We start from the raw sequence: 26910 nt of genomic DNA, 5'->3' as shown, positions 1-26910 counted from the left end.
AATTTTGCCGCGTTTTGTTATCACATTAATATGAAATATTTTTTGCTGAGAGATTGTAATCAGATTTCACGCAAGTATTTAATAGCAGTGTTTCTGTTTAATGTAGAGGGCCCCCTTGAGGATATAACTTGACTGATTATGAGACATATGATTTATACTTAATTTTTAATCATAAAAATTAATTTATTAAAACATATTTGTTAACGCCTGAAAGGGTGCTAAAGCGGACATGTTATCACTGCCCTAGCATCTGCTAGTTAAAATTTAGCACCTGCCTGTTTACACCTTCAGAGCAACATTAGCTTTAAAGCTTTACATGCACCTTGCTGTTTAAGCAAGGTCCTTTACTTCCCAGAAATCTGTAGACTCCATCATGCATAAAACAAATCATGTGCAGTGACACAACAGAAGTCTCAGTTTCCCATTCTACTTTGTGTTAAGACCATATTTTGAAAGTCACACGCCTCCTCATGATAAATTGTGTTGTATAAGGTTTGCTTGATTACACTTACGATTTCATAGCCTCTCTAAGATGTTCGTACCGCAACACTTGCCTTTGCAAAGTGAGATTAATGAGTAATAATAAAGTCACAAACCCTAATAATAAAGTCACAAAGCTCTCTGCAGAGAACAGACCAGTCTTCCCCATGGGAAATACAACACTACCTTATGTGCACAAATTAACCAAACATAACAACAAATTAATCAAAAAGTAGAAAGGAATTGTTGCATGTGAGAATGCAATATTTAGAGTGCACAGTGTAGCAAAACTTAGACCTCAGGTTGCACAATACATCACAGGGCAGGTTATAATATCGTAAGGAAATGAATTCTGGTCTTTTGACCATCAGATGCAAATTACACAGATCCATTACCTCAATATCCACTCCTTACTTTAAAGGACACATTACTATCATCATGTATTGGCACAGAATAATCAAACATGAAATGCAAGGCTGAGGCTTGAATGTGTGTTCAGAGCGAGCTAACTGGAGGTGTCATCGACATTTACAAAAGACTCAAAAAAAGACCCTTGATTTGGAAAAGGAGGTGACTTTGTGTTTAGTTGAGTGGGAAATTTCAACAGAATAATCATCTCGAGCTCAACGACTTCACTTCATTAATGTACAGAGTCAGAGTCAGAGTCACCACACTCAGACAGCCCCAGTGTGCGTTCCAGCTAACATTTGTATTGGCAGTCAGAGTACTTGTCCAGTGACCCAGCAGCAACAGTCCATGACAGTCCAATTTAAATACAGAGGGGGAAATGATCTTTAATCTACCTTTAATCTACATTTAATTTATTAACACACTTTATCCACAAGGGTGAGGAAGTTTGAGAACAGCAAAGAAATAGGACTTAATAGGAAACCGTTTTGAAGAGTAATATATCATGTAGGGGTGACTATGACTCAGGAGAGGAAATGGGTCGTCCGCTGATTACAAGGTTGAAGGTTCAAGCCCCATCTCCTCCCCTTAACCCTGACCTGAAGTGGCTCAATACGGTCGCACAGTAAATTTGCAGAGAGGAAATTGTTAGGATCATCATTATTATATGAATTGTTGCTCTTTACATCCATAATTATCAGTCTTATTGTTTTCATTATAACAACTAGTCTGTCAGAGCTGAAACCTGATGCTGCACAAGTGTTCCTGGTCTATCTCCTCTCTCTCCCCCCTCCCTCTCTCTCTCTCTTTCTCCCCTCTTTTCCACCCACCTCTCCTCTCCTCCCCATTTTTCTCTTCTCACCCCAACCTGTCGAGACAGATGGCCGTCCACATTGAGTCTGCTTCTAGAGGTTTCTTCCAGTAAATGAGAGATTTTTTCTCTCCACAGTCGACAAACTGCTGCTCATTGTGGGAATTGTTGGGTTTCTCTATCATGTTTAAGGTCTTGACCTTCTATGTAAAGTGCCTTGAGATAATGTATATAATGATTTGGCACTTTACAAATAAAATTAAATTGAATATCATATTTGAAACTCCAATGTCTAATTTGAAAATACCTTTTGTTTTCTTTGTCTTAACTGACTCTACTCAGTGTCTGTGATCAGATTTCATGGGAGCTGGAAACTTGTGATACTTGTGATTTTGACTATTACATTTATATAACTAGTGCAGTGCCTGTTCTAAACCAGCCTGTTAGGAATGATATGTTCTCTTGTGTTAATGCACTAGAGCTACTTCAGGACTATTCTGTTATGAGTGAGTCCTCCTCAAACAGTTCTCTTATATACTGTCACTTTATATTGTTTGGGTGCTGGACGCTGTCTGCAGAGCTTTTTATAAACAGCCTATGGTGCAGAGTGAAGTTAGAAAACTTTGTGTTTATCCTACCTGGTTTATCTGCAATGAAGAGTTCATGTTTTTCATAGAATGAAACAGAATTGGCTTTATTACTGCTCACTTGTGTGGCTATTAGACAAGTTTAAATGATTGATTGAACTGCTGTTATTTCTTCATACATCTCAGCTATTTCAGACTTCAAACCCAAGTCCACATCATTTCAAAATAAAAGCTCTATAATTCAGCCCGATATAAAGAATTACAGCGACGAAACAAATCTTTTACCTTTACTTACCTCTTATACCTTTACTTACTTACTTATCGTTTCAATGGTGGAGATCAGCTCCTGCGACGTCTTTGAATATCTGTATCAGTCCCATATGGTTTGACCCAGTTATCGGCCTGCTGTAGTTTCTTTGAGGACATGCCCTTTGACATTGCTACAGTGTGCTGGTCGCCTGTTTGTTCACATTTAGTTAATATTGAACGTATCACATAAAATTTGACACTGCAATTCTTTGGACCACTGACAATACACATGCCAAGTGTAAAACTGCAAGATGAACAGTTTGCGAGATGTAGATCGATAGACCAAACACTGAATCAATATACTGAGAAAATAACTCAGTTACTCACTAACTCACTAATTGTCAATTGTACTCCCTGTAGGCACTGTATCAAAGTCTAGTAGTGTAGATCTCATTTGATTACTCAATAAAATGAATGGTTATTTAATGTCCAATTAAGGGATTTCTGTTTTCATATTTAATCAGAGAATTAGCAATACTTGTCTTCAAACACTGTTAACTGTGAGTAATCTCATGTTTGTCAGTGGCCGTGAGGGCATTTGAGAGCTGCAGTGTGGCTGTGATGGCTCAGTGTGGGAGGTGGTCTGGTATTCTAAAAAGTGACTTTCCAAGTGAAATGCCAGGTAGGTCAGAGAGAACAGGGAGCCAGGACATCTCAGTGGGAGAATGTCAATCCCAGCAGGGGAGGGCTCTGATTGGAGCCTCCCCCATATCATGTCCTGAAGGTCTGAGGCATGAGGCTACATTACAAGCCAAAGTCCTTTGTGTCCTAAATAAGATTAGTGTCTGACAGAAGTTAGGCTTCAAAGACGGAGCAGATTCCCTGCCCTCTAAGTGCAGCACCAAACAAAACCCTTGAGATGAAAGACAGTCGGCTCATTCGTGCATCAAACATCTGATTTCTGTGTTTCTGAAAGAAAGCTGCATTTTCTCACTGGTGATTTATTGCCCCTTATTTCTCATAGATTTGGGAGTAGTCTCCTTATTGGAATGAAATCCTTGCTAACAAGCAAGCAATCCCTCAATACACATCTTCATTGCAAGAGAAGAAATGCAAGGCAACTTTCTGAAAAGTGTATATCTAGAAATAATAATTTGAACCAGTAGCCTTTGGCTGTATTCATCTCAATTCATTTTCAGGTCAGTGTGCTTATAATGTTCAAACACTTTGATATAAATTTTGAAAAAGTACACACTTACTACATATACTTGACTGACTGATGTTCAGTTCTGGCAGGGCATTATTAACTGTAAATACACATATTACTTAGTAACTATGTCTTGATGTCTCCAATAATTGTTTCTGAGAAATGACACCCAGGTGAAACAATATTTTTTCAAAAATTCCCGGCACTTATAGCTTCCTCTCCTTTAAGGCAGGCTTGGTCATTTGTTTCTGAAACACTTGTAACACTGTATCCTCATTTCCAGACAATCAATAAATAAAGTCACCTGAAAAAAAAAAAAGAGAAACTGGTGTCTGTGGCTTGTGCAGGACTGAAATAAACATGAGCAATCATTTCATTCAGACCAAATGAAATGATTGGTCGGTGTCCCTGTACCTCACTAACTGACCTGCCAGCCTGCAGGCACCTTGCCGTGCGCTCACTGTGCATGACAGGATTCTTCAGCCGGAGAGGCGGAGACACATACACCACAGACACACAGACACATACAACTGTTTTGGTCTCTGAAGCAGAGACCAAAGCAGTTGTATGTGTCAGGCAGTGCACGTTCATGTGTTTTGGGGATGTAGCTTTGGCTGACAGGAGGTGGGATGTATAGTTTTTAGTAGTCTGCTCTTGCTAACTTTTCCAGGACTACCAACCCTTGCTTTAAGCTTACAGGGTGATGCTGTACCAGGCTACATAGATGAGTATATCAGCACTTTTATCTCTTTTCCTCACTTAGTTATATTATGGTCACTGGACAGTAAGGGGATACTGTTCATAGTGAATTTAGAAATAAAATCAACCTGTAACAAGTGAAGTGGACAGAGGGATTGAAAAAAGTGTTTCCTCATAAGATATAATTTGTTTCAATTAACAAAATGGTCACCACTCTGTTGGTACTAACCCTAATAGGGTTATGTGTCTAGGCTTTGGTGTTTGATATCTCTTTTAATAATAATAATAATAAAAATTGAGGTTTGTGGAATAAAAAAAAGCATTGCCGACATCACTGTCAGTATCAAAGTCCTGATTCTGCTTGGCCAGCAGTTTGCTCCTGTACCATTACCTCCAGTTACACATTTAAATACAATTAAATGTATTGCCAGGGTCTAAAATAAAGACTTTTTGCAAAATAAAAGCCTGTGATTTGAGGCGGGAGCGATATTTGGATTTTATGTAATTCATGCTTGAGAAAACCTACTCGCATAAGTATGTTGATACAAAGATGGACAAGACTCCAAATGCTTATTCCACGTTCATATAAGTGTTGGGAATAGCATTCATGTTTCAATTGCTCCATTTGTGCCCTTGAGTGAGAATGAGTAAGTATTTATCAGCTGTCGGCTGGAGGGCCGTGCTTCCCTTTCCCTAGAGACTTTTGGTCTGTGGGTTTAGGTGATTTGTCATATCCACCATGAAATGCAACTTTTCCAGCCAATTGGTATCTTCCAGTTTGAGAGGAAGGTTTTCACATGTTCCGGACAAGCAGCAAACCGTTTCAGCACCTCTCCCCTGGACAGCCACCAGACTTTGTGATGCAGCAAGAGATCTGAATATGCGCTGTCAACTTCAGCTTACAATGAACAGAATTTCCGGGTTTTAACTCTTTTTCCATTATTTTGTTAACTATCTGAATAACAAGGTTCAACACTTCCATACACCCAGGGGGGGGTTCAGTCGCGGTGCTTCTTGGGGCAAGATGCAGTGAAACGTGAGCAGCTTTCGCTCCAGCCACTTCTGAAGTAAAGTCACAAATCCATTCTGTGCTCCTCTCATACTAGGTGCCCCATCAGTAGCCACCGACACCCTGTGGACGGTGTTTAATTCTTTGGCTTTCAAACAATCTAAATCAAACAGCCTCACAAATGTCCTCCCCCAGCTTTTGGCCTTTAAGAGGTATCAACTCAATGATTTCTGCCTGTGGCCCCAGAGTTCACATATCTGCATAACAAGGCTGTCTGCTCTATATTGTTGGCATCACTCGACTCGTCACAGGCAATTCAGTATGCTGGAGCTGAATTGATGTCCTCAATCTGTTGACTGGTAATGTTTGTTGTCACTGTAATGGCCCTGTCCTTGGCGGTCGTGGCAGAGAGACATATATGTCATTTTCTGAACAATCTCCCGTTAGTTTTTGAAGTCCGAGAACAGATGCTCTGATATTTTAATGAACAATTCTGTCATGTATTCTCCATCTGGGAACGGCTTTCCACGCCTTTCCTTATTAGCTGCCAAGAAACTAGCAGCAGTAGTTAAGACTTGAGCCACTTCTTGAACGCATATTTGCTCTGCTCAGCTTTCTGCAGCAGTTCCAGGTTTCGCTCATCTCCATCTTGGTACTATTCAGTAAATGCTGTGTGCTTGTTCTGGAATTGTTGTAATTTCTCTCCACATATCAAGCACACAGGTAAGCCAGAATCGTTGGCAGTGAATGCAAAAGAATCCATCCATGCAGAATTAAACTCTCTATTATCCTCCAAGACTTTTGGGGATTTTTCCATGGTTAGCTTACCGAGGGGTTGAGTCGGAAACTCAATAAGGTGCCTGAAGGGAACGTCGAGGGGCAGTAGACGTATATAGGATGTGACGCATATTTTAGTTGACAAAATATATATATATATATATATATATATTTTTTTTTATATCAGTGTCACAGTATCCCCCTAAGTGCCAAGATAAGATGTGTTCCCTTTGAAAAATGATCCACTGCGCAATAAGAAGTCAATGAAATCAAAATAAAATAAAATGAAAATTTATTTTTCATGTTATATTTTGTCCAAGCCACAAAGAGCCACTGCAGAGGGGCTGAAGAGACACATGTGGCTCCAGAGCCGCGGGTTGATGACCCCCAATGCCAAAGAGGTTATTCTTTTGTTTGTCTGTCTGTCCGTTATTTAGCAGGATTACAGAAAGACTACTGTATGGATTACCACAAATCCTGATGGAAAGATGTGGTGTGGGTCTGGAAACAATCCATTAAATGTTGTGGATCAGGAACAGGGGGGGATGCAGGACTATTTTTTCTCTTTCTTTAACGTTGCTACTTAGGGCATTTTATTTGAAAGTTTAATTGAGTTTAATTGAAAAAAATCGTAAAAAATTGTTTAGTAGAGGTCTCCGACGGACATAAATCAGTGTTTTCTGAGATCCTTAAACATGTTCTTAGGTTATTATCAGATATTAAAATTCTAACTTTCATAATATAACAAAGTTAACTATGAAAAACACAGCTCCCATGATATTTCTCCATTGAACTCACTATATGTCATCATTACCTGTTTCCCTATTGACATTTATCCCCTCTGTTCTCCTGGGATCATGTTTAAAATAGAAGAAAGAGATTGTGCTTTTCTATGGAGATGGACAGGTCTATTCTCATAGCTCCTCACTCATCTGGCTCGTCTTACGAGCATTAAACCAGTGAGTCCTGGGCTTATGGGAAATGATGTTCATTAGAGGCTGACAAATGGAGTGACCCACATGACATAGTACTGTTCTGGGCTATTTCCCTCAACAGCCATATGGATTTCGACTAACAAAAGTATCATTTCAGATTTTAATGGGGTTTTCCTACTTTTCGAGGGTTCTGGTTTCTTTGTGACTCGATTTGGGTCTATTTCTGTGGTGAAAGGTGAAAACTGCACAGCCAGAATAAGTGTATGGAGATAAATAGTTTGTATAATACAAACTGTCACACTCTATTGACAAGGGAGGCCTAATATACAGAAGCCCACGCATGAACATGAGCATACTGGAAATGGACATGGTCAGAGCATCATGAACATGTGAAGATACACACTGTGCATCTCCCTGCAGTCACCCTGACTCCCTCCTCCTCCATCACCCTGACAGCTACAAGCCCCCGAGAGAGGAACCTTTCAATGTGTCACTTACTGATCCTCTTCACTGAACGCTGTTTTTAAAAGAAACTCACTATCAGTCGTCACTGATGTGTCAAGACGTTAGGAGGGAATATGGGTCGTGATTCTGACAGTGATTTGATGTTTGCGTGTGATTCATTTCCCTCGCTACAGTTTCACATTTGTGTTTGCAGCTGAGTTGACTGGAAAAAATCCTTTGCCACAAATAAAGACAACACATTCAAATGGTGCCCATATTACACCAATCAATCACAGGGCTGACTGAGTGGGTAATGTAAGTGTTTGTTGTAAGATGTTGTAATTTTAAAAGTCACATACCAGGATTTTGCTATATTGTTCTGTTTGTTGATGTTAATGATCTTTTCTACAACGGAGTATTAGGACCATGTTGAAGGAAAAAAATGAGAGATTACGACAACAAATTTATCACATTATGAGAAAACCAATCTCAATTTGAAACTATGATACTCCTAACAACTCTGATGTAACCAATGATATACAGTTGCCCACTACCAAACATGCCCTCCTCCACAACAAGTGGTAACTTCCAAGTCTGTGGGGTTCTTTCTTCAGAATCGACTCACCAACCAAGTTGTGTATAGCCCATATTCACAAATCACAATTTGTCTCATGGGGCTTAACGAGATGCAACATCTTCTTACTCAGCAAGAGTAAGGAAAAAGTTACAACTTCCTTCTCATTAAACTATGACTATGATTGTACAATTATTACTTTATTCTGGTAATATTATGACTTTATCCTCGAAATCACAGAATTTGGTTTTCTTCAACATGGTCCTAATCCCCATTTCAAGCGGTCCATATAAGAATCAGCTTCATCAGCTGGAAGTCACTTTGTTATAATGATACTTTCATTATGATAATTTCCCCCCCACAAGTTTAATTTACACATATTATCTTGAATCCTTGTTTTTGTCACAAGTACTTTCACACAGACGATGAATATTATGTGGATATTTTTTCTTGGCTCTCACACAACATTAACAAATCAGGGCACTATAGTAATTCAGGCTATTGAACAACTTTATCCAGACAGATGGCAGACACACTACAATCCCCAGCAGGACTGTTCCAGTGACATCCTAAAACATGTCTGGAACCAGGGCAGTGGTAGAGCTTCTGTATCTTGTGAAACTCTCCATCTCTTCCTGAACCTCCTCGTCGAGGGCAGTACTGTATCTTCATCACAGGATAATGTTGAATCCCTCAGTCTTTCTGAAGCTGGTAGCTAATTTATTTGAGCCTTTTTGTTGAACAAGTGTTTCGAACATGTTTCTAATTCACATCCCTGCTGGTATGAATATTTTAATGCAAAATATTTGCAGATGAGTGATTCACATCTTCGTGTCATTCATTTGTCACCCTGCTGGTTTGTAAAGGCCTTTACAGATAATAATGTGATGGAAGATTGTCTGTATGAAGTGTCAACACCATGATGAAAATGGATGTTGCCAATTATTTCTATACAGGGACTCTTCAGAGGGTATCATGTTAGAGCATATCTATTAACCAAAGAGTGTAAGATGTGAAGACTTTAGCTACAGGATCTGTTCTGATATTCTTTCTATTGATTGCACTGTCAGCTCTGTGCATGTTCCTTGTTACTTCCTTGCTTCAGGGTCTTGGGTTTCCTGTGTCAATTACTACAAAAACGTCAAATCAGGATGATGTCATGGATCTATCATTAGTGGTGCAATAATTCCCTGACAAAGTGTCTGACCTGGGGCTTTTAGGGTCTCTGGTTGTTGTTGCCATTGCCTAATTGCAAATGTATCTTTTGCTTGGAGGAGCAATTCATTCTCCTTATGTAATTTACAACTTCTCAAATCAAAGCTTAAAGTCAGCACTTCAATCTCAGTAATTCTGGAATACATTGTATATAAATGATGAAATCCAGAAGGATAAAAGTGGAGGTTATAGCTGTTCACTGTGATTCAGTGTATGTGTACTGTATATATATTGGTGGACAGTCAATTTACTGCAGAGGTTCCACATGATACCAAGACAATGGATTGGAACTGTGTCATGTTCATCTGACATGTGGTCACCCCAGAGATATGCCAACATGAAGCAACATGAAGCAAAGGTCTCATGTGCTGTGCTTCACTTAATTCTTACTAATTACAAATGCACTATGAACTAGTCAGATTGACTCTCACCTCTGTGTGGGCAGTCCTTAGCCCAGTGGGATATACAGTGACAAACACAGAAGGCACATTTTGATCTGCTGCCATACCAAGGGTTTGCCAGGCAGACGCGTCTTTTATTGATCATTTTGGGAACATCCCCTTCTTAAGATCGGTTGGTGAATCCATTACCTTCCCCTCTTTGGCCTTTGCTCGGATACATTTGCAAGGTCCAGGTAAATTCCAACTGTTGGGGCAAATGACTCTCTTCCAAATTTCCTCCTCAGTGCTGGCTTCATCCATTTCAAATCTGTACCTGAAAACACTACTGATTTTCAAAGCTGAAATAAGACTCATAAATCTGGTCTTTTTTCTTCTATGACAAACAAGTCATCACGTTTCACAAGTCAAGTGTTCATGCCAATGTCTTTATTCAAATCTTCAATCCTCCCGCTCCTCCCGAAAGTGTTTGTTTACTTATATGGAGCTTCGTATCTCTGGTCCTGATTGTAACTTCAAAGATACTTTACTGTGCAATTCTACCAGGATATACAATATGCACACTGTCAGACGCCACACTGTTCAAAAGAGCTGCTTCACCATTATTTGCAGTTTGTATTGTTGTTTTCCAACAGCAGAAAGCTCATCTATGTCCTTTGTAGATAGTATAAACAGCACACTGAAAAATGTGTTGTTCTGGAGTAGATACTATACTTTTCTAATGTAAACACATCCATACTTCTTTGGGTATGTCAGTGACTTCGTATCGCATCAGTGCTGCTGACAAGCTCTAGTATTGAAGTCAGTTGATAACACAATCACACAAAATGCTGACTGGTGACAATCCAGCTTTATTGCAATAACTTTAAAGTGACTGAAACTGTTTATCAAATAATATTCTATTCAAAATCATACAAGCCTCAGCCTCGGAGACAAAACAACTTGCTCTAACTATCTGTTTCTCTCTCTTTCCTTGTGTTGCAGAAACCTGTTGGACATGGACACCTTCTCGAAGTCAGACCCAGGTAACTGCTGCCACCGTCACATTCCTTCTTTTTCATCCTGTCATCAAATTCAACATTCACGCCTGTGAGTGTCACCTCCCCGATACCTTTCAGTCCACACAACACTCCACTCCGACTGAATGTGTTTCATGCATGTGTAATTAAATCAGGGCTTATGCAGCTTATCAGTGCGTGTCAAGCACCAGTGAGTTTAACACAGCGAGTGTCTCTCAGAGTGTTAATGGAATCAGTACAGCAGAGCAGAGAATGAAAAGCTGGAAAAGACTTTCAATCAAGTTGGTTCCTAATTAGGGCAAATTCTCACTGGAGCCTGATTGATCACTTGATGATTGGACACACTCGCACAGACATGCACATTTTGTGTGAAATACAGTAACCTTTAGCAGCAGCAGTAAGCCGTGAGTCACTCTTGGCTGGGGGAGGGGTGTGTGATTGAGATTTCAGCTTAACTGGTGAGAAAGGGAGAGGTGGAGATTTCCATCTCGCTCTGCTGTGATAAATACAATAGTTCTTTGGGTAATCAGAATTGACACTGGTTATCATTTTATTATCATCATCATCCCTCTCATCTTGCATGCATTACAAGTGGGTGACTTAATATCTTAATGTGCATTTATGTTTGCTATATCTTTGGAGCACACCAATCTGTTTAATATGTGTAAAATGTATTTTAATTTAATCAATTTGCATAATATACTTTTCCTGACTAATAGATTTTCTTAAAACCTGGCTGCTCCTCACTAATCATGGAATCATGTAAAATTTCCATCAGATAGTTTGTTATTTGATGTTCAGTTTGACGAGGGTGATGATAAAAATTGAGAACTATGACTAAATACATTTTACATAAAAAAATACGAAAACTAAATGATAATGCAGAGGATTCAAATGAACTAAATACTGTTTTTATTCAAAATGTGTGGGACCATGTGTTGTAGCTTGGAGTAGTAAAACAACATCTGCTGCTTTTGCTCACTTTGATCATATCAGACATTTGAGCCTCTTCTCTCAAGATAAACCCAGACAGTAATAAGTAAACAGCACCTTTTCTAGTCGAACCCGTACACCAGATGAGAACACCTGTAACCATGGCAGCGGAACACAACAGATGTGGCAACGGAATATTTACAAGACAAAAATTATACTTCCAATACTGACTGACAGAAAACTGATGCAGATGCATCACTACCATGGTAAACAGCAATGCTCTTATGATTTCTTACTTTAAACCAGCGATCTTTCTTTGACCTCACATCTGACAAGCCTTCATATTTCTGACAGCTGAGAAACGGTGTGTTAATGTGACCCTATTACTCTCACAGCCTCATGATGAATTCTCACAAGTGTGTCTGCGTGATAGAAGCTGAAGTATCTAAAACCAGTCCGTTAATCTCTATCTGTTTCATGGACTTAACATTAGAAACAAAATTCCTGATCTTATTAACAATCACTAATAATCTTAAAGCTCCAAAAACTTCAGGTAAACTTTATGATTTAGTTAAATGTCACTTCACATGCAAGAAAAAAGGTAAATGTCAACAGGGATAAGCTGTTCTGAATATTTATCTCATTTATCATTTCTTGGAGTTGTAAAGATTTAAACCCAGTGACAGGCAGGCACTATCTGTAAGGAGGAAGGACACATTATAATTTGCTGATTAAAAAAAAGAAAGATCCTGACAATAATCAGGATTACAGTTTAACTCAGTTTTAGGATTACCATTATTTTTGAAAATCATTTCATAAATGTTCGTTTTACAAAGATGGAAATATAGATTGTAAATTCTGGACAGAATAAGCTTCTGGGTTTACTTATTGTTAGGAAGAGACACACACACACACACACACACACACACACACACTCTCTCTCTCTCTGCCCACACTGTCAGTCAGGAGACCAGGGGTCCTCAGTGACACATCACCACAGATTAGTCTTTTTTCCTGAGCTGGGTGGAGGTGGAGAGCCATGGTGGAGGGTAATGATTGTTTCAGAGGGGTCTTGAACTTCAAAGCTTTTCTCCCCACTGTAGAAAAGAGGGAAGCTGGACTCGCTGTGGCTACAGTGCCCCCTCAGCTCTTTCATGTCCACGGTTAGAGCCTTCAACTGGACCCCAGCATCCGGCCAATACAGGAACAGGGTCGATACCTGCTGATAATGTCACACAGCATAGAAAGCTACTGATAAATGACTGAACCAGTTAGCCCGGCAGATCCATGCCTGTAAATAAGCGTCTCCGTTTAGAGCATGAGTCAATAAATGGTAATAATTTGTATTGATTCTCTACAGATCGATTGATTAGTGAGTGACTGGGGGTTAGAGGTCAAATGCCTTCTGATCGGCTGCAAATAGACAACTCATCCATATCTTACTACTCAACTCACAGAAATGTCACTTGGCCAAAATTGACAGTTTATAATGTTAAAAATGGTCCCATTCATTAGAACAAGGGAAAGGATTTTATAAATACATGAAACCCATTAGATGTCCCATTTAAGCTGGGCATACATTATGATCCCAAAGAGGGATCGAGCTGGAGGACATTGCCTGGAAAGAGGACGAGTGGACTACATGGCTCAGTCCATGTCATTGAGGCTTTTGAAAGCCCAGTCAGAATCAGCATTCATCCCGAGTGTGTGTCTGAGCATATCTGAACCCTTTGCCTTTGCCTGAACCTTTTGATTTGTCATCATCCCCCCAACAAAAAGACAACAATGCAATAAAAGGCAGAATAGTGCCACCCTGCCATTGACATGGCCGAGTTCGGCATTGCAGCAGTCCAGAGGCCAGTATCTCTGCCTGTCTCTACCAGTCTTCGCAGAAGTGGTGTTCGATTTCCAGACGAGGAGTGTATCTGTGTTGTCTTTTTCACAGACAGCACAAATGCTGCATAATCCAGCTGCTCATGCTGTCAAAATCAATCCTCCATTCCCCTGAAACAACAGAGTTGTCAGCCATGAATGTCATCACAGTGCTTCCTGGTTACAAACAATCACCTAACACCCACATACAATCAGCCTGTTTTCTAAGAAATTGGGTCAAACCCAGACACTTTTGGATTTGGGGGCCTCAATTGATTTTGAAGTTACACTAGACTTGACCAGCTTGGATGAAAAGCCTGCACTGGCTCACAGTGAACTTTGTTGCCTTTTACTTCATCTGCGACAGTATCCTTTTTAGAATCTCTCGTCTGATATCTTAAACGCGATAGGTCCTTAGCATGAACCGGGGCAGAAACAACATCCTGCGCTGATGCTTTTGTCCAACAGTGAGGTCAAATTTTGCTGACACACAGTCATTGTGATTCATAATTTCCGTGTCTCCACATCCACTTGATAGAAATTTGGTAATCATTGGCAGTTCAGTTATTGTACTGTAGTGGTTATCACATTTGCTTAATATACGAAAGGTCCCCAGCTTGAAACTGGGCAGAAACAAAATCCTGCACTGAACAGACAAACAGTTTAGATTATTCAGGTAGAACTGGCCTTGAACCCATGCTCAACTGATTAACGTTACATACTGAGGCCATCAAACCACATTACACTCTGCGCTGATAACCATCACATTTCATTGAATGTCTGTAGCAAAGTGAGAATAATGTTCAAACCTTCTGTAATTTCTTTAATATTTTTTCCAAATTGCTTTTAGGTAATTTGATAAAATTCCAACACCCCTTAAAGACTCAATGAAGTGTAAATTGAGAATTTAGAAGTATGAGATGTTCATCTAACATGCAACTATACATTTACCACGTAACTATTACTAGGAATGTTATATTTCATCTCATCATAGCTTTGTGTATGTATCAATGTCAGTCATATTTCACACTGTTATCATTGTAATGTCTAATGTTGTTGTATAGTCATTGTCAAGTTCCTAGTTTTTTTTCCTTCAACTCCTGCCCAACTTGCAATGGCCTGGTACAAGAACCCCAAAGGACGCACGAGACAACTCTTTCCAACACAGCTCTATTTATTTTTCCTTATTTGTTAGTTGTTTGCTGGTTGGTTCATCAGGTTGAAAACCTTCAAAACACAAAAAGAACAAGAAGTTATACAAATATATTTCAAACAACTTCAATCCAATAAATAAAGTAAATATGTTTTTACAGTGTACGTAACTGAATGAATGTAAACAGTATTCAAACACCTATATAAATTGAACAAATAACTAAGTACACTTAAACAAAAAGCCAAACTTATATGCATGCAGCCTGTATGCTGTGCCTGTATGCTGTGTGCTGCTGGTTCTTATTTTACAATTCGTCAAACAAGACATCCTAACATTCATGACGATAGCAGCGCTTCCAAGTCTTGTTTCAGTACCAGTGGCTTCTTTGGTTGTACCATGAGCTGAATCCTCTCTCCTGCCTCTCTCTCTCTGCTGAGACGTTTGCTGAGAGTCCTTCCATCCGCAGGTGTTCCAACTCAAGTCATAATGAGCAGCCTGCACTGGCCTGCTGGTGGTGCATTATGGGACTTGAAGTTTTTTAGGCAAGGTTCATAATTTTGCCTCGACACCTCCCACTTGAGCTCCTGGTTTTTTAAACCCAGGGAGGTCACACCAGTCCTTCAAGCCTCTGGTTGTTCTTCAATCGGTAGTAGGATGACTAGGCGTCTGACATCCCTATGCAGAATTGTTGCAGGGATTTTTGTTAAGAGCCTCTTGGATGCTTCCCTGTTTGTCTTTGTGATCTCTCCTCTGGTTGGCTTCGTGACTGGGACGGGGTAGCTGGGAAAGGTTCTCACATGTACATCCCTTACGATGCCTTTCCTATCAGCGTTGACACTGACCACTCTAGCCAACTTGTATTGACCTCTCAGGGCATTTTGGTCAGCCATACCAAATCTCCTACTGCAACATTTCGCTCCTTGGTGTGCCACTTGTTTCTTATAAACAGATTAGGACCAGCCAACTGGCACCACTTCTTCCAGAATTTGTTGACCTCTCCTTGAATACTTTGGAGTCTTTTGTATGGGTAGCCGTCAAACTTGAAGTCTCCTGGGTCACCCTTTGGACTGGCCCGTCCTAGCAACAGAGAATTGGGGGTGATATACTCCACACATTCTTCCCTGCTTTGAGTTCTGGCATCGATGGGTCTCTTATTTGCGAGGTTGGCTGCCATGAAGAGAAATGTTTGGAATTCTCCCCAGGTGAAACATCCATCTCCACCAAGATTGCTCAAGGCTCGCTTCACAATCTTGACAGCTGCCTCAGCTGCCCCATTCCTATGGGGAGAGTCTGCAGGGTGGATGCGCCAAGACCATTCCGTTCCATGCTTGGCAGCGTTTTCTTCAAGCTCAGACCTGTTCAGTTGGTCCAGAAATTTGTGAAGCTGCTTCAGAGCAGGCTTGGCCCCAACAAAGTTAGTGCCAGGGTCTGACCACAGTTTCCTGGGGTATCCCCTCAGTGAAGTGAACCTCTGGTAAGCCAGCAGGAATCCTTCAGATGACTGGTCACTCACCACATCAGCGTGTATGGCTCTGGAGGCCATGCAACAGAACACAATTCCCCACACTTTGCATCTGACTCTTTTCTTTACTTCATCCTTCACTTCATAAGGGCCGAACAGGTCCATGGTTGTGAATTCAAATGGTGCAGCTGTCTCTGTTCGCTCTGGTGGAAGTTCACTCATGATTTGTTGACACTGCCTTGCCTTGTTTCTCCTGCAGACCACACAGCTGTCTACCATTTTCTTGGCATGTCTTCTGCCTTTTATCACCCAGGCTTTTTTCCTCGTTCTGAGAAGGGTCCCCGCCACTCCCTCATGGTTTGAGTTGTGGGCTTCTTGTGCCAACAATGTAGACACCCATGCTTCATATGGTAAAATTGGCACTGCAGTCTTGTCGTCATCAAACATCTGAATTCTACCTCCACAAACAAGAAGTCCAGAGTCCAAATCCTTGTACACTGCCAATCTGCTTAGAGTCGTGTCTGGAAAAGTTCCACCTTCCTGAGCTGCGAGAAAGAGGTCTCTGAGTGCATCCTCACGTTCTTCCACGGTCAGCACAGCTCCCTTGGTCTTTTCCTTGAGTGACATCGCCTCCCACTTTGACTGACCTCTGGGCTGGCCCTTCTTCTCCAGCCACTTATGTGCACCTCGGCACACCCAGCCGATGACCTTGACCAGTTTGGACAAGCTACTGAACTTCCTCACTTCCACAAGATTTTTGATTACCCAGCCAGCAGGTTTCCTTCTTGGAAGGAGAAGAGTTGGGTTTGATGCAGTTTTTTCCTCTGGAATTTTACTTTTTTGGCTCTCCTGCGGGGCCTGCAGGTTTTCCTTTTTCTGGCCTATTTTAGCTTGAGCTCTTGTCAATACAGCTGCGAATGCCTTCCTCTGGAGTTGGTTTACACTCTCCCTTGCATGAGCTGCAACCTCTCCAGCAGACTTTATAGGCCACTCCTCCATTGGCCACTTCAGGAAGTCCGGTCCATTCTGCCATGTGGAATTCTCCTTTAGATCTTCAGGAGTGCCGCCTCTTGTAATGATGTCAGCAATGTTCAGATCTCCCGGTATCCACCACCAGTCTTGCACCAGTCCAGCCTTCTGGATCTCGCCCACTCTATTTGCGAAGAAGGTCTGGTAACCATAGTTTTCTCTTTGAATGGCCCCCAGAACTGTTTGACTGTCAACTAGATGAAACCATCTCTCGATCTCCATTCTTCCATGCTTTTCAAAATACTGCCTTATCCTGGCCGCGAAGACAGCTCCACAGATCTCAGCTTTGACTGCTTCTCCCTTTTGATCCAGCGGTGTAAGCTTGACTTTTGATTCAACAAATCGGACTTCAGTTTCTTGACTTGTCTCCCACCTCACATACATCACAGCTCCATAGGTTTTGTCACTTCTGAGAATGTGATCCCCCATGGTTTACCTTCCCAGTCAGCTGGTGTGAGGCTTCTTTGGAATCTATTCTGTCCAAGCTGCACATACTCTTCAAAAGCTGAATGGCTTCTTCTCTGAGGCCTTCTGAGAGAGGTTTATCCCAGGTTTCGTGGGTCAGTTTACCACCTCCACCTTCCTGGAACGCTTTCCTAACAAGGATCGCCCCTTTCTGTTTGGCAGGTGTAACTAAGCCAACTGGGTCATACAGTCCAGCTACTTGGCTTAGGAGTTCCCTCCTAGTCAGCGGGTTAGGTGTCTCAGGTCTCACCTCCTGTTTGAGAAGATCCTTGCCACCTCTCATCTTCTTTTTCCTTTTGGAAAAGTTAATTGATGTCATCATGTAGAGTTTGTCTTCCTCCACTTGGTACCCAATGCCCAGGGCTTTGTTGTCTTCATCTCTCATTTGATTTGGAAGAATAAAGGTTTTACTTTGTTTCACTTCCTTTTCCAGTACTTCTGCTTCAGTGCCTTGCCTCCCACTTTGCCCTGACCGGACCCAAGGTTTGAGAAAGAATCCTCCAGCTCTCAAAATCTCCTCAACTCCTGCTGTGATTTTTTCCAGCTTCTGCAGGTCATTGTGGGAGGTTAAGAGGTCATCCACATAACTGTCCTCTTCAAGGACTCGCCGTTCATCCTCGAAGTGAGCAAACATGGGCAGGCTTGCTGTTAACCGCATAGCTACCTGTGCAATGCAGCCGGCTGGCTTGTCCCCGATGTTGACTCTTGTGATGGCATATTCAATTATCTCTTCATCTGGACTGTCCTTCCAAAGAAATCTGTGCAGATGCATCTCACGCTCCTCTAACCATATTGAGTTGTACATTTTCCTGATGTCCCCTAAAGCTGCATGCACACCCCCTCTGAACCTCAGCAGAACAGCTCTGATAGGGTTGAGAACATCTGGTCCCTTTAGAAGATCATTCATGCTTACACCTTTGAATTTCTGGCTGCTATTCCATACAATTCTCACTGGAGTTGTCACTGAATGAGGGTTTGGCACCACCAGATGGCTTACGTACCACACTGGTCCTTTCCACTTGGTTCATCAGGTTGAAAACCCTCAAAACACAAAAAGAACAAGGAGTTATACAAATATATTTCAAACAACTTCAATCCAATAAATAAAGTAAATATGTTTTTACAGTGTACGTAAATGAATGAATGTAAACAGTATTCATACACCTATATAAATTGAACAAATAACTAAGTACACTTAAACAAAAAGCCAAACTTATATGCATGCAGCCTGTATGCTGTGTGCTGCTGGTTCTTATTTTACAATTCGTCAAACAAGACATCCTAACATTCATGACGATAGCAGCGCTTCCAAGTCTTGTTTCAGTACCAGTGGCTTCTTTGGTTGTACCATGAGCTGAATCCTCTCTCCTGCCTCTCTCTCTGCTGAGACGTTTGCTGAGAGTCCTTCCATCCGCAGGTGTTCCAACTCAAGTCATAATGAGCAGCCTGCACTGGCCTGCTGGTGGTGCATTATGGGACTTGAGGTTTTTTAGGCAAAGTTCATCATTTTGCCTCGACAGTCATCCCTCCAACAACTAATGTTTATTGGGTCATGGTGGGGATAGAATATGTGACCTCGCCCTTTAAAAATAGTGATTGAGTGAAGACCACAGTAAGCCTGGACAACATATGTACTTAAAGATTCAATTACAATGTAATTAAATGATTTAATTCATAATTACTTATCAAATGTAAGTATATTGTACTAATTTGAAGTAGAATATTCTTACAAATGTAGTTATGCATTGAGTGGATAACCTTAAGTGAAATGCACAAAAATTGTTAAGCTTTAGTAGTATAAACTTACGTTTATTATATCATGACCACACATCTTTTTCTCAAAGGAGAAGCTGCGTGTTGCAGAAGTATTTGCCCCACTATTATTCTCCTTTTGGAATTTTACTTTGCAGCCACATGATTGCAGGAGTTTCAGATGTTACCATGTAATTACGTAATGAATGCTACCTCTTGAGTCATTTTATTTCATTTCTGGGAAATTCACTTTTTCAAACAAACAGTTACATGTTCAAAGGGCTTCAATCAAATGGGAACGGATGGTTTACAATCCTCAGAGGACATTCTTTTTCACATACTGTATTCCGGTACAGCAGTTGGCCTACCCACCTGTAAGCTAACCTAGCTATGTGTGTTGCGGTCATGGACACCGCCCTGCATTGAAGCCTGAAGGAACCTGAGCGCAGCACATACAAGGTGCTGTGAATGGGAGGCGAGTTGTGCACCAAGTTTCCATTGGAGGAGAGAGAAGAACAGTGGGACAACAGCTGTAACATGGTCCATTGAATCTGGTGAGCGCCATTAAGTTACCTATAACCTGCTACACTGACAAACCACTTCAGAGTCAGGTGACTAGTGTGGGTGTGTTCGCAGTTGCGCGCGTATGTGTGAATTCAAGGAGCTGTTGGTGAGTAGTTAACCTGTTAATTTTTCTATTGAATATAAACTGGTGAAAATGGCAAATTTTCTGCCTCTTACTACATTGTTACATTAAACCACCAGGGAAATTTGTATTCATTACCATAAGGTAACATTAATTGGCCGATCAGAAGGAAACATGACCTAAACTTTCACTGATATGGCCTTAATGTTACCCAGTTGGAAGTAATGATCTCAAAATACAGAACTAATACAAAATACAAATACAGTGTTGTAATAAACTCACTGAACCTAAATAATTGTCTGTCTTTGTGACTGTGTTGCAGGTCACAAAAAGAGATGCTTTGGAAGTGTAAGTGTTGCCAAGTGGAATTTGAAGAGAGCATAACTATTTAAACACTTTAGGTTAAAATATGGAAACTATGCAGGTACTTGTTTACATCCGTTTATTCTATGTACATTTAAATCACTCAATGCACGATCATGTCCTCAGTCTTAGGGGACTGCTTGTCATGGTGTTTCAGCGTCATTCAGGACCTGCTCTGTAAAGCCGTTTTCAGACATGACCTGCGGGTAAAATCCGGAGAATTAGATACAGAGTTTACCCGGTTTTCATTTCACACAACACAAGCTAGAGGTTCTCTGCACAGACGCGTTGACAACAGAAACAAATCCTCTGCATTATTAAGGGGAGAGGCGGAGCAGCAGTGTGCAGCAGGCAGAGACAGGAAGTGACGCATGCAGCGATCACGTGATCATGTTTACAGCACCCTGGGACCGTCATCAGCTCTAATCAAAACAAACAAAAAAGTATGAGATATTTATTTTCTTTTTGTTTTGTACATGTTTGCGTCTGTCACGTGTTAGAATCCCCCCACTTTCTTGTGGTGAATCAAGCGGGGGATCACCTGGTGTATTCTCACATCGGATTCTCCTGAATTTCTACGGACTTTATACTAGGAAGCCAGGTGGAGGAAGTCTGCAGAAACTGGTGTGTCGCACTCAAGACATTAGAATTCACACATGCACCTCCCCTGGCAGGGGCGCCGCTAGAAATTTGCCCCCACCCACCAACCTGGAAAACCCATTTATGAATTATAGTCTAATAATAGAGAAAATGAAAATGAGCGCTACGGTACAACCCTAGATGAGCTACATAAGCACTCTTCAATAGCCCCAAAGGAACTAGATAACCACTCCAAATATAAATATACATTTTCAAAGTGTCTTATGGGCTTTGTTGTGCAAAAGAGATGGACAATATATGTAAAACTGATTTTTTCAACACAATAGTGAATTTTACATCAACACATTAGTCATCACATGCTGCCTTGAGATGGATACATACAAATTAAAAAAGGGTAGTTAGTAAAACCTGCTAGGAAAGGTTTCCACATTTTGATGGGGTCTTATTTTATAACTTAATAGATAAAAGTATAATTTTAATTACATTAACTAACTAATAATAATAACAATAATAGTCTTCTCTGAGGGCCCCTGTCTGTGCTGGGCCCTTGTAACCCCCCCCCCCCTTACATGCCCGGAGAAAAGGAAATACTGGGAAACTGCAGACTTCAGTGCATGTCTGGAAGCAGCTTAAGTAATATGTTTGCTACTAATATTCAGAATAATTCAGACTCAGACAAATTATATCTGCACTATTGATTTATGACACATTAAATGAAAACAGTTTATTGTAAAATTGGCTAAAATTAACCTTATACCCGCTGCACACAAGATGACTTAAAAATCTTAACAGATATGAGAGATGTAACAGATTTTTTATCTTTTAATCATGAAAATGTGCACACTAGACACTAGACTATTCGGTTGGGATGCTGGACCACTGCTATTTAAACAAACTCTGAATTGGCGATTCCAGAGATTTGAGAAGAAAATTGCATCATCAAATGTCATTTCCGAATCAAAACAAACAAGGGGGTCGCCTGCTGGCATCATCAGCTAGTTGCATTTGTTTGTTTCATGTTTTGCACAAATAAAGAGAACATTAAAACAAGTTCCTTTTCTATTTTCACAAGTCTTAGTTACGCTGTAGGCCATGTAGCATTGTAAATGCAATACGCAACATTGTGATGGTGATGCTTCCCGCTCAGCTAGATCTCATTGGCTGTTGTGAGTTTCTCATTCACCCAATCGCTGTTCCTGTCATACTAAACCACTGAAGCAGAGTCCGATTTCAAATCGTAAAACATCAAATATCTTTCATGTTTACTATTTGAAATCATGGAGGCTCTGATTCAGTTGGTGGCATTAAGATTATGTCTGGGAACCTCTCACACTACAGCAGGGGTATTCAACTAAAATTTAAAGAGGTCCAGATAGAGAAAAATTCTTGAAGCAAAGGTCCGGAAGATCATAATGTCTAACTATTTAGTGTGATATATATTTAAGTAGCCTAGTAGTAGTACTAGTAGTAGTACTATCAACATCTGCATGTACTAAATACCTGACTGTCAAATCAAATGAATTCAGTACGATTCAAAAACTTTGACAATATTTATTGTCACGTAACAAAGAACTGAACATATATGTATGATTGCAGATATATATAATGTTCTCTCATTAACTAAATAAAAGTAGGGCTGCATTTCAAAATAAGAGAAAATAAATAAAATGTGAAAATGGTGCATGTTCAAATAAAGGGCTTAACTTCAGAAGAATAAAATAAAGGGAGCAAAAGCTTGAATTTCCCTTTTTCTGTTTCACATCTTGACTCAAAAGTCTCAACCAATTTTACAGATAATAAATCTCAACACATCTTAACAATTGAACAGTTTTAGAATCACTTTCTTCCCTCTTATATCCCACTCCCCACTTTGTTCATCTGTTTCTCTCCCTTTCTCCGTCTCACTCCTGTTTCTCTCCCTTTCTCCGTCTCACTCCTCTGTATCTCTCCCTTTCTCTGTCTCACTCCTGTTTCTCTCCCTTTCTCCGTCTCACTCCTCTGTTTCTCTCCCTTTCTCCGTCTCACTCCTGTTTCTCTCCCTTTCTCCGTCTCACTCCTCTGTTTCTCTCCCTTTCTCCGTCTCACTCCTGTTTCTCTCCTTTCTCCGTCTCACTCCTGTTTCTCCGTCTCACTCCTGTTTCTCTCCCTGTCTCCGTCTCACTCCTGTTTCTCCGTCTCACTCCTGTTTCTCTCCCTGTCTCCGTCTCACTCCTGTTTCTCTCCCTTTCTCCGTCTCACTCCTGTTTCTCTCCCTTTCTCCGTCTCACTCCTGTTTCTCTCCCTTTCTCCGTCTCACTCCTGTTTCTCTCCCTTTCTCCGTCTCACTCCTCTGTTTCTCAACTTTCTCCGTCTCACTCCTCTGTTTCTCTCCCTTTCTCCGTCTCACTCCTCTGTTTCTCAACTTTCTCCGTCTCACTCCTGTTTCTCTCCCTTTCTCCGTCTCACTCCTGTTTCTCTCCCTTTCTCCGTCTCACTCCTCTGTTTCTCTCCCTTTCTCCGCTCACTCCTGTTTCTCTCCCTTTCTCCGTCTCACTCCTCTGTTTCTCAACTTTCTCCGTCTCACTCCTCTGTTTCTCTCCCCTTTCTCCGGCTCACTCCTCTGTATCTCTCCCTTTGTTTTCTCTACCTGTATCTCTATCTGTCTTTTTCTTTCTACCGTCTTTTCATGTGTAACTTGCCTCTAACTCTCTCATCTGTCTGCAATGTTTACCGCCTGGAATGCACAGACTTGATTGGCTGAGTAGTATCACGTGGGATAACCTCGCATGCAATTGGTCTGTGCGTTTCCTCATCCGCTAAACCACTACCGTAAAGACTACAAAAGCTGCGCCGGTTACAAATAGAAGTGCCCCGTCAGGTTTTAAATCATAGCCTTCTGTTTTGGCTGTAGGTCCGGGTCCGTACGGGACAGCTTCTGGGACCCGGACCGCGTCCGCCTGTTAGTGACCTCTGCACTACAGGATGATTTGGCCAAATAACCTGTTCAGATAAATCCCGAATTAGTAACACACCAGCGATTGTTGGAAGTGGTGAGTTGGACCCTGATTTGGCCGAACTATCCTCCTGTGTGCAACAGGCAATAGACCTCTTGGATTTGTCCTCCGGTTTTCCCCCTTGTGTTTTTTTAGCTATTGTGAGAAGGGACTTTGGAATATTGGTTGATAAATTGTACATTGAATTGTGTTTGATAGCGTGGTAGCTATATTTATATTGTGACACACTTTTTGTTATAAACAGTCAATGGTACATTTTGGCTGACACCATATAATCTAGTTTGCACAATAATGTCCTCTCATTGTTTCTTGCTCCTTTAGGATGTAAATGACAAGGACTTGTACAGTCAAACTGCAGCGAAAATCCTCAACTCAACCCATCCAGATTTGGGATTGTTTTGGGAGGCCCTCTGTCTCCTTTTTATGCCTTAAACCTGGACTACCCAAAGTACCCCAAAAAACTTTCTGAATGTTTATGCTACTGCTCCAGACATCAAGTGCTTTGTTTTAAATGTTGTACTTTTAGGATTCTATGTATGCTTAATGATATTAGGGCTTGAACTGATTAAAGTTTCATGGTCAAAAGTCAAGATCACCATGAACTCATGTTTCCAATTTCATACCAATAAGCTGGTTTCAGACATGCACTGATATCCGGAGATCCTCCAGAGAAAGGTGTATGTGTTGAAGCAAATGTCTGAGTGAGAGCCTCGGGCCTCAATTTCTGTCCTCTGGCAGTCCTCTAGCAGAAAGTCTGTTTGTTGTCCAAAGGAGGCGATGTGAGAAAACAACATGAGATCCTGTTGCAAAAGTGAAAAAAAAGAATAAGTGCCGCAGATGTACTCTATGAATCCGCATGAATGGGTAAATGGCAAAAAAAAGCAGTGCTGTAAAGCGCTTTGAGTGGTCATCAAGACCAGTAAAGCACTATAGAAATATTTACATTCACAGATTCAATTACTCATAGAATAATTGCTATTTACATTATCACAGTAAAATCCAACTTTAAAATATTATCTGCCTCCATTACCCAAATTATCACCTTTCAATTTCATTGCCTTAAATCAATGTAGCTCATTTATTTCATTTAGCATATTTCATGTGTTATCCTTGTAAGTATTCCCTTCCTACTAGATATTAGTCAATAAATCTCATGTTTTTGTACCTGGCTGCTGGCTTTGTGTTTTTTTGAAGTACAGAACGAAAATACATTGAATCTATAAATCATGACCTCTAGCTCGAGATTGATTCATTTATTACATTTCATAAATTTGCTCTGATAAGAGGTGATGCCCCTTTTTCATAACGACTGCATATTTACAATGCTACAGGGTGTACGTGTTGGTTAGTGCCCGTGTGTGTGTGTGTGTCTTAAGAAAGAGGAGGGGGATTTACAATTTAAGAGTTCAGGAGTCTTGTGGTCTGTAGAATGATGTTGTGCTGGACTCGGGTCAGGATGCCGCGGTACTGTCTTCCCAATGCAGTGAGCGGTTTGCCGCTGCTTTCCATGATGACGTTTTCATACTGCACCTTGGCACGTAGATGTCCATCAATGCTCGCAGTTAGTGATGTGCTCTTACTGCATTTTCTCTAAGATCTTGTTCAGCCTGGGTATTAACATCTGTCTCCAGTGATCTGATCACAAGTGGACAGCCAGAAGTACATCTATTCACACCTAGCATTTAATATGTGTCTTCAGTGACCCCTTCACTTCCCCGCTCTGTATGCAAATAAGCATGTATGTCATTTCTGTTCACAAAGACCAAATTATGTTGTTTTTAACCAGTGTGACTGGATGTGTGTTATCAATGTGTGTGTCAGTGTGTAAGAGTGAGCGGAGGGAGAGTCAGGAGAGGCTGTAAAAAAAATCACTCAATATGTGTTGCTGTTAATACTGTGGTGGTGGCAATAATGCATGTGAAAAAGTTTGTTTCGATAGGGATATGAATGTAGGGGCTTGCGGACACTTGGATGACTTGCTGTTGTTTCATTACATCCGAAGTGTAAGTCACCATTGAGTTCAATTGTATTGGATTCTGCTGCAACGCTGTTTACCCCTGAGACTCCAGAAGTGTTTTGTGGACATTAACCCACCCTTCCATCGGCATAGTGTTGAGTAGATAATGTGTGAATTTCCATTTTTCTGTGAACTATCCCTTTAGTGCCCTGGCAGGCCTGTCTAAACAAAGTTTGTCGGTCTGCTGTGTTGTTCGACATTTGCTTTTTTCCGGAAAACTATTGCAATCTGCAATCCCTAAAACCAAAACACTGAACTGAAAGCTCTGATGCAGCATTGGGGGATAGTTTCACATTATTCATTCGGATCCATTTTAACATGAAACTTTTGGTTATTAGCATTGAACTGCTACAACAGCCACTGCTGCGGCCTCTGTGTTGACTAATTCACCCGTCCACCAACCACAAAAGGGCCAGTGTTCACTCTCTGATAGAGGTCACAAACAATTGTTTTTTTCCCCAAGAGTAGTGTTTCAGGAATACTTGATGGATCAACTAGGACTTAATTATGAGCTCAAAGAACACTGTGCAAAAGGCCAATATGCCAATAAACTGCAGTGCTGTAGTCTGATAACCACGATAAGATTCCAGTGAATGGGGTTCACAGGCAACATTACTGTTGCTCGTCAGCTTCCTCTACAAGTAGACTGTGCAACACCTCCCCTGCTTTACAAACATGGACAAACATTTATGATAATGACCCAGAGGGCACCCTGATGGTTGACTGTCCCCGCCTAACTAAACTATTCCTAAAATATCCCTGTGGGTGGCTGTTCACAGTCTCTGCTGGCTGAGTGCACTCGGCTTCAGTTGT

General features: G+C 41.0%; 1 protein-coding gene across 1 annotated transcript in view; it reads left to right on the top strand.

Moving 5' to 3' along the window:
* The window catches only part of LOC118104734 (copine-9-like), a 176357-nt gene that overhangs the window by 9127 nt on the left and 140320 nt on the right, over window positions 1–26910 (top strand). The window contains exon 2 of the mRNA XM_035151826.2: window positions 10778–10818. Within this exon, the coding sequence (XP_035007717.2) occupies window positions 10778–10818 (41 nt within the window). The remainder of the gene's footprint in view (window positions 1–10777; window positions 10819–26910) is intronic.

Source organism: Hippoglossus stenolepis, chromosome 3 (assembly GCF_022539355.2).
Source record: "Hippoglossus stenolepis isolate QCI-W04-F060 chromosome 3, HSTE1.2, whole genome shotgun sequence".
Classification (NCBI taxonomy): domain Eukaryota; kingdom Metazoa; phylum Chordata; class Actinopteri; order Pleuronectiformes; family Pleuronectidae; genus Hippoglossus; species Hippoglossus stenolepis.
This window is presented reverse-complemented; position numbering and strand designations above follow the sequence as displayed.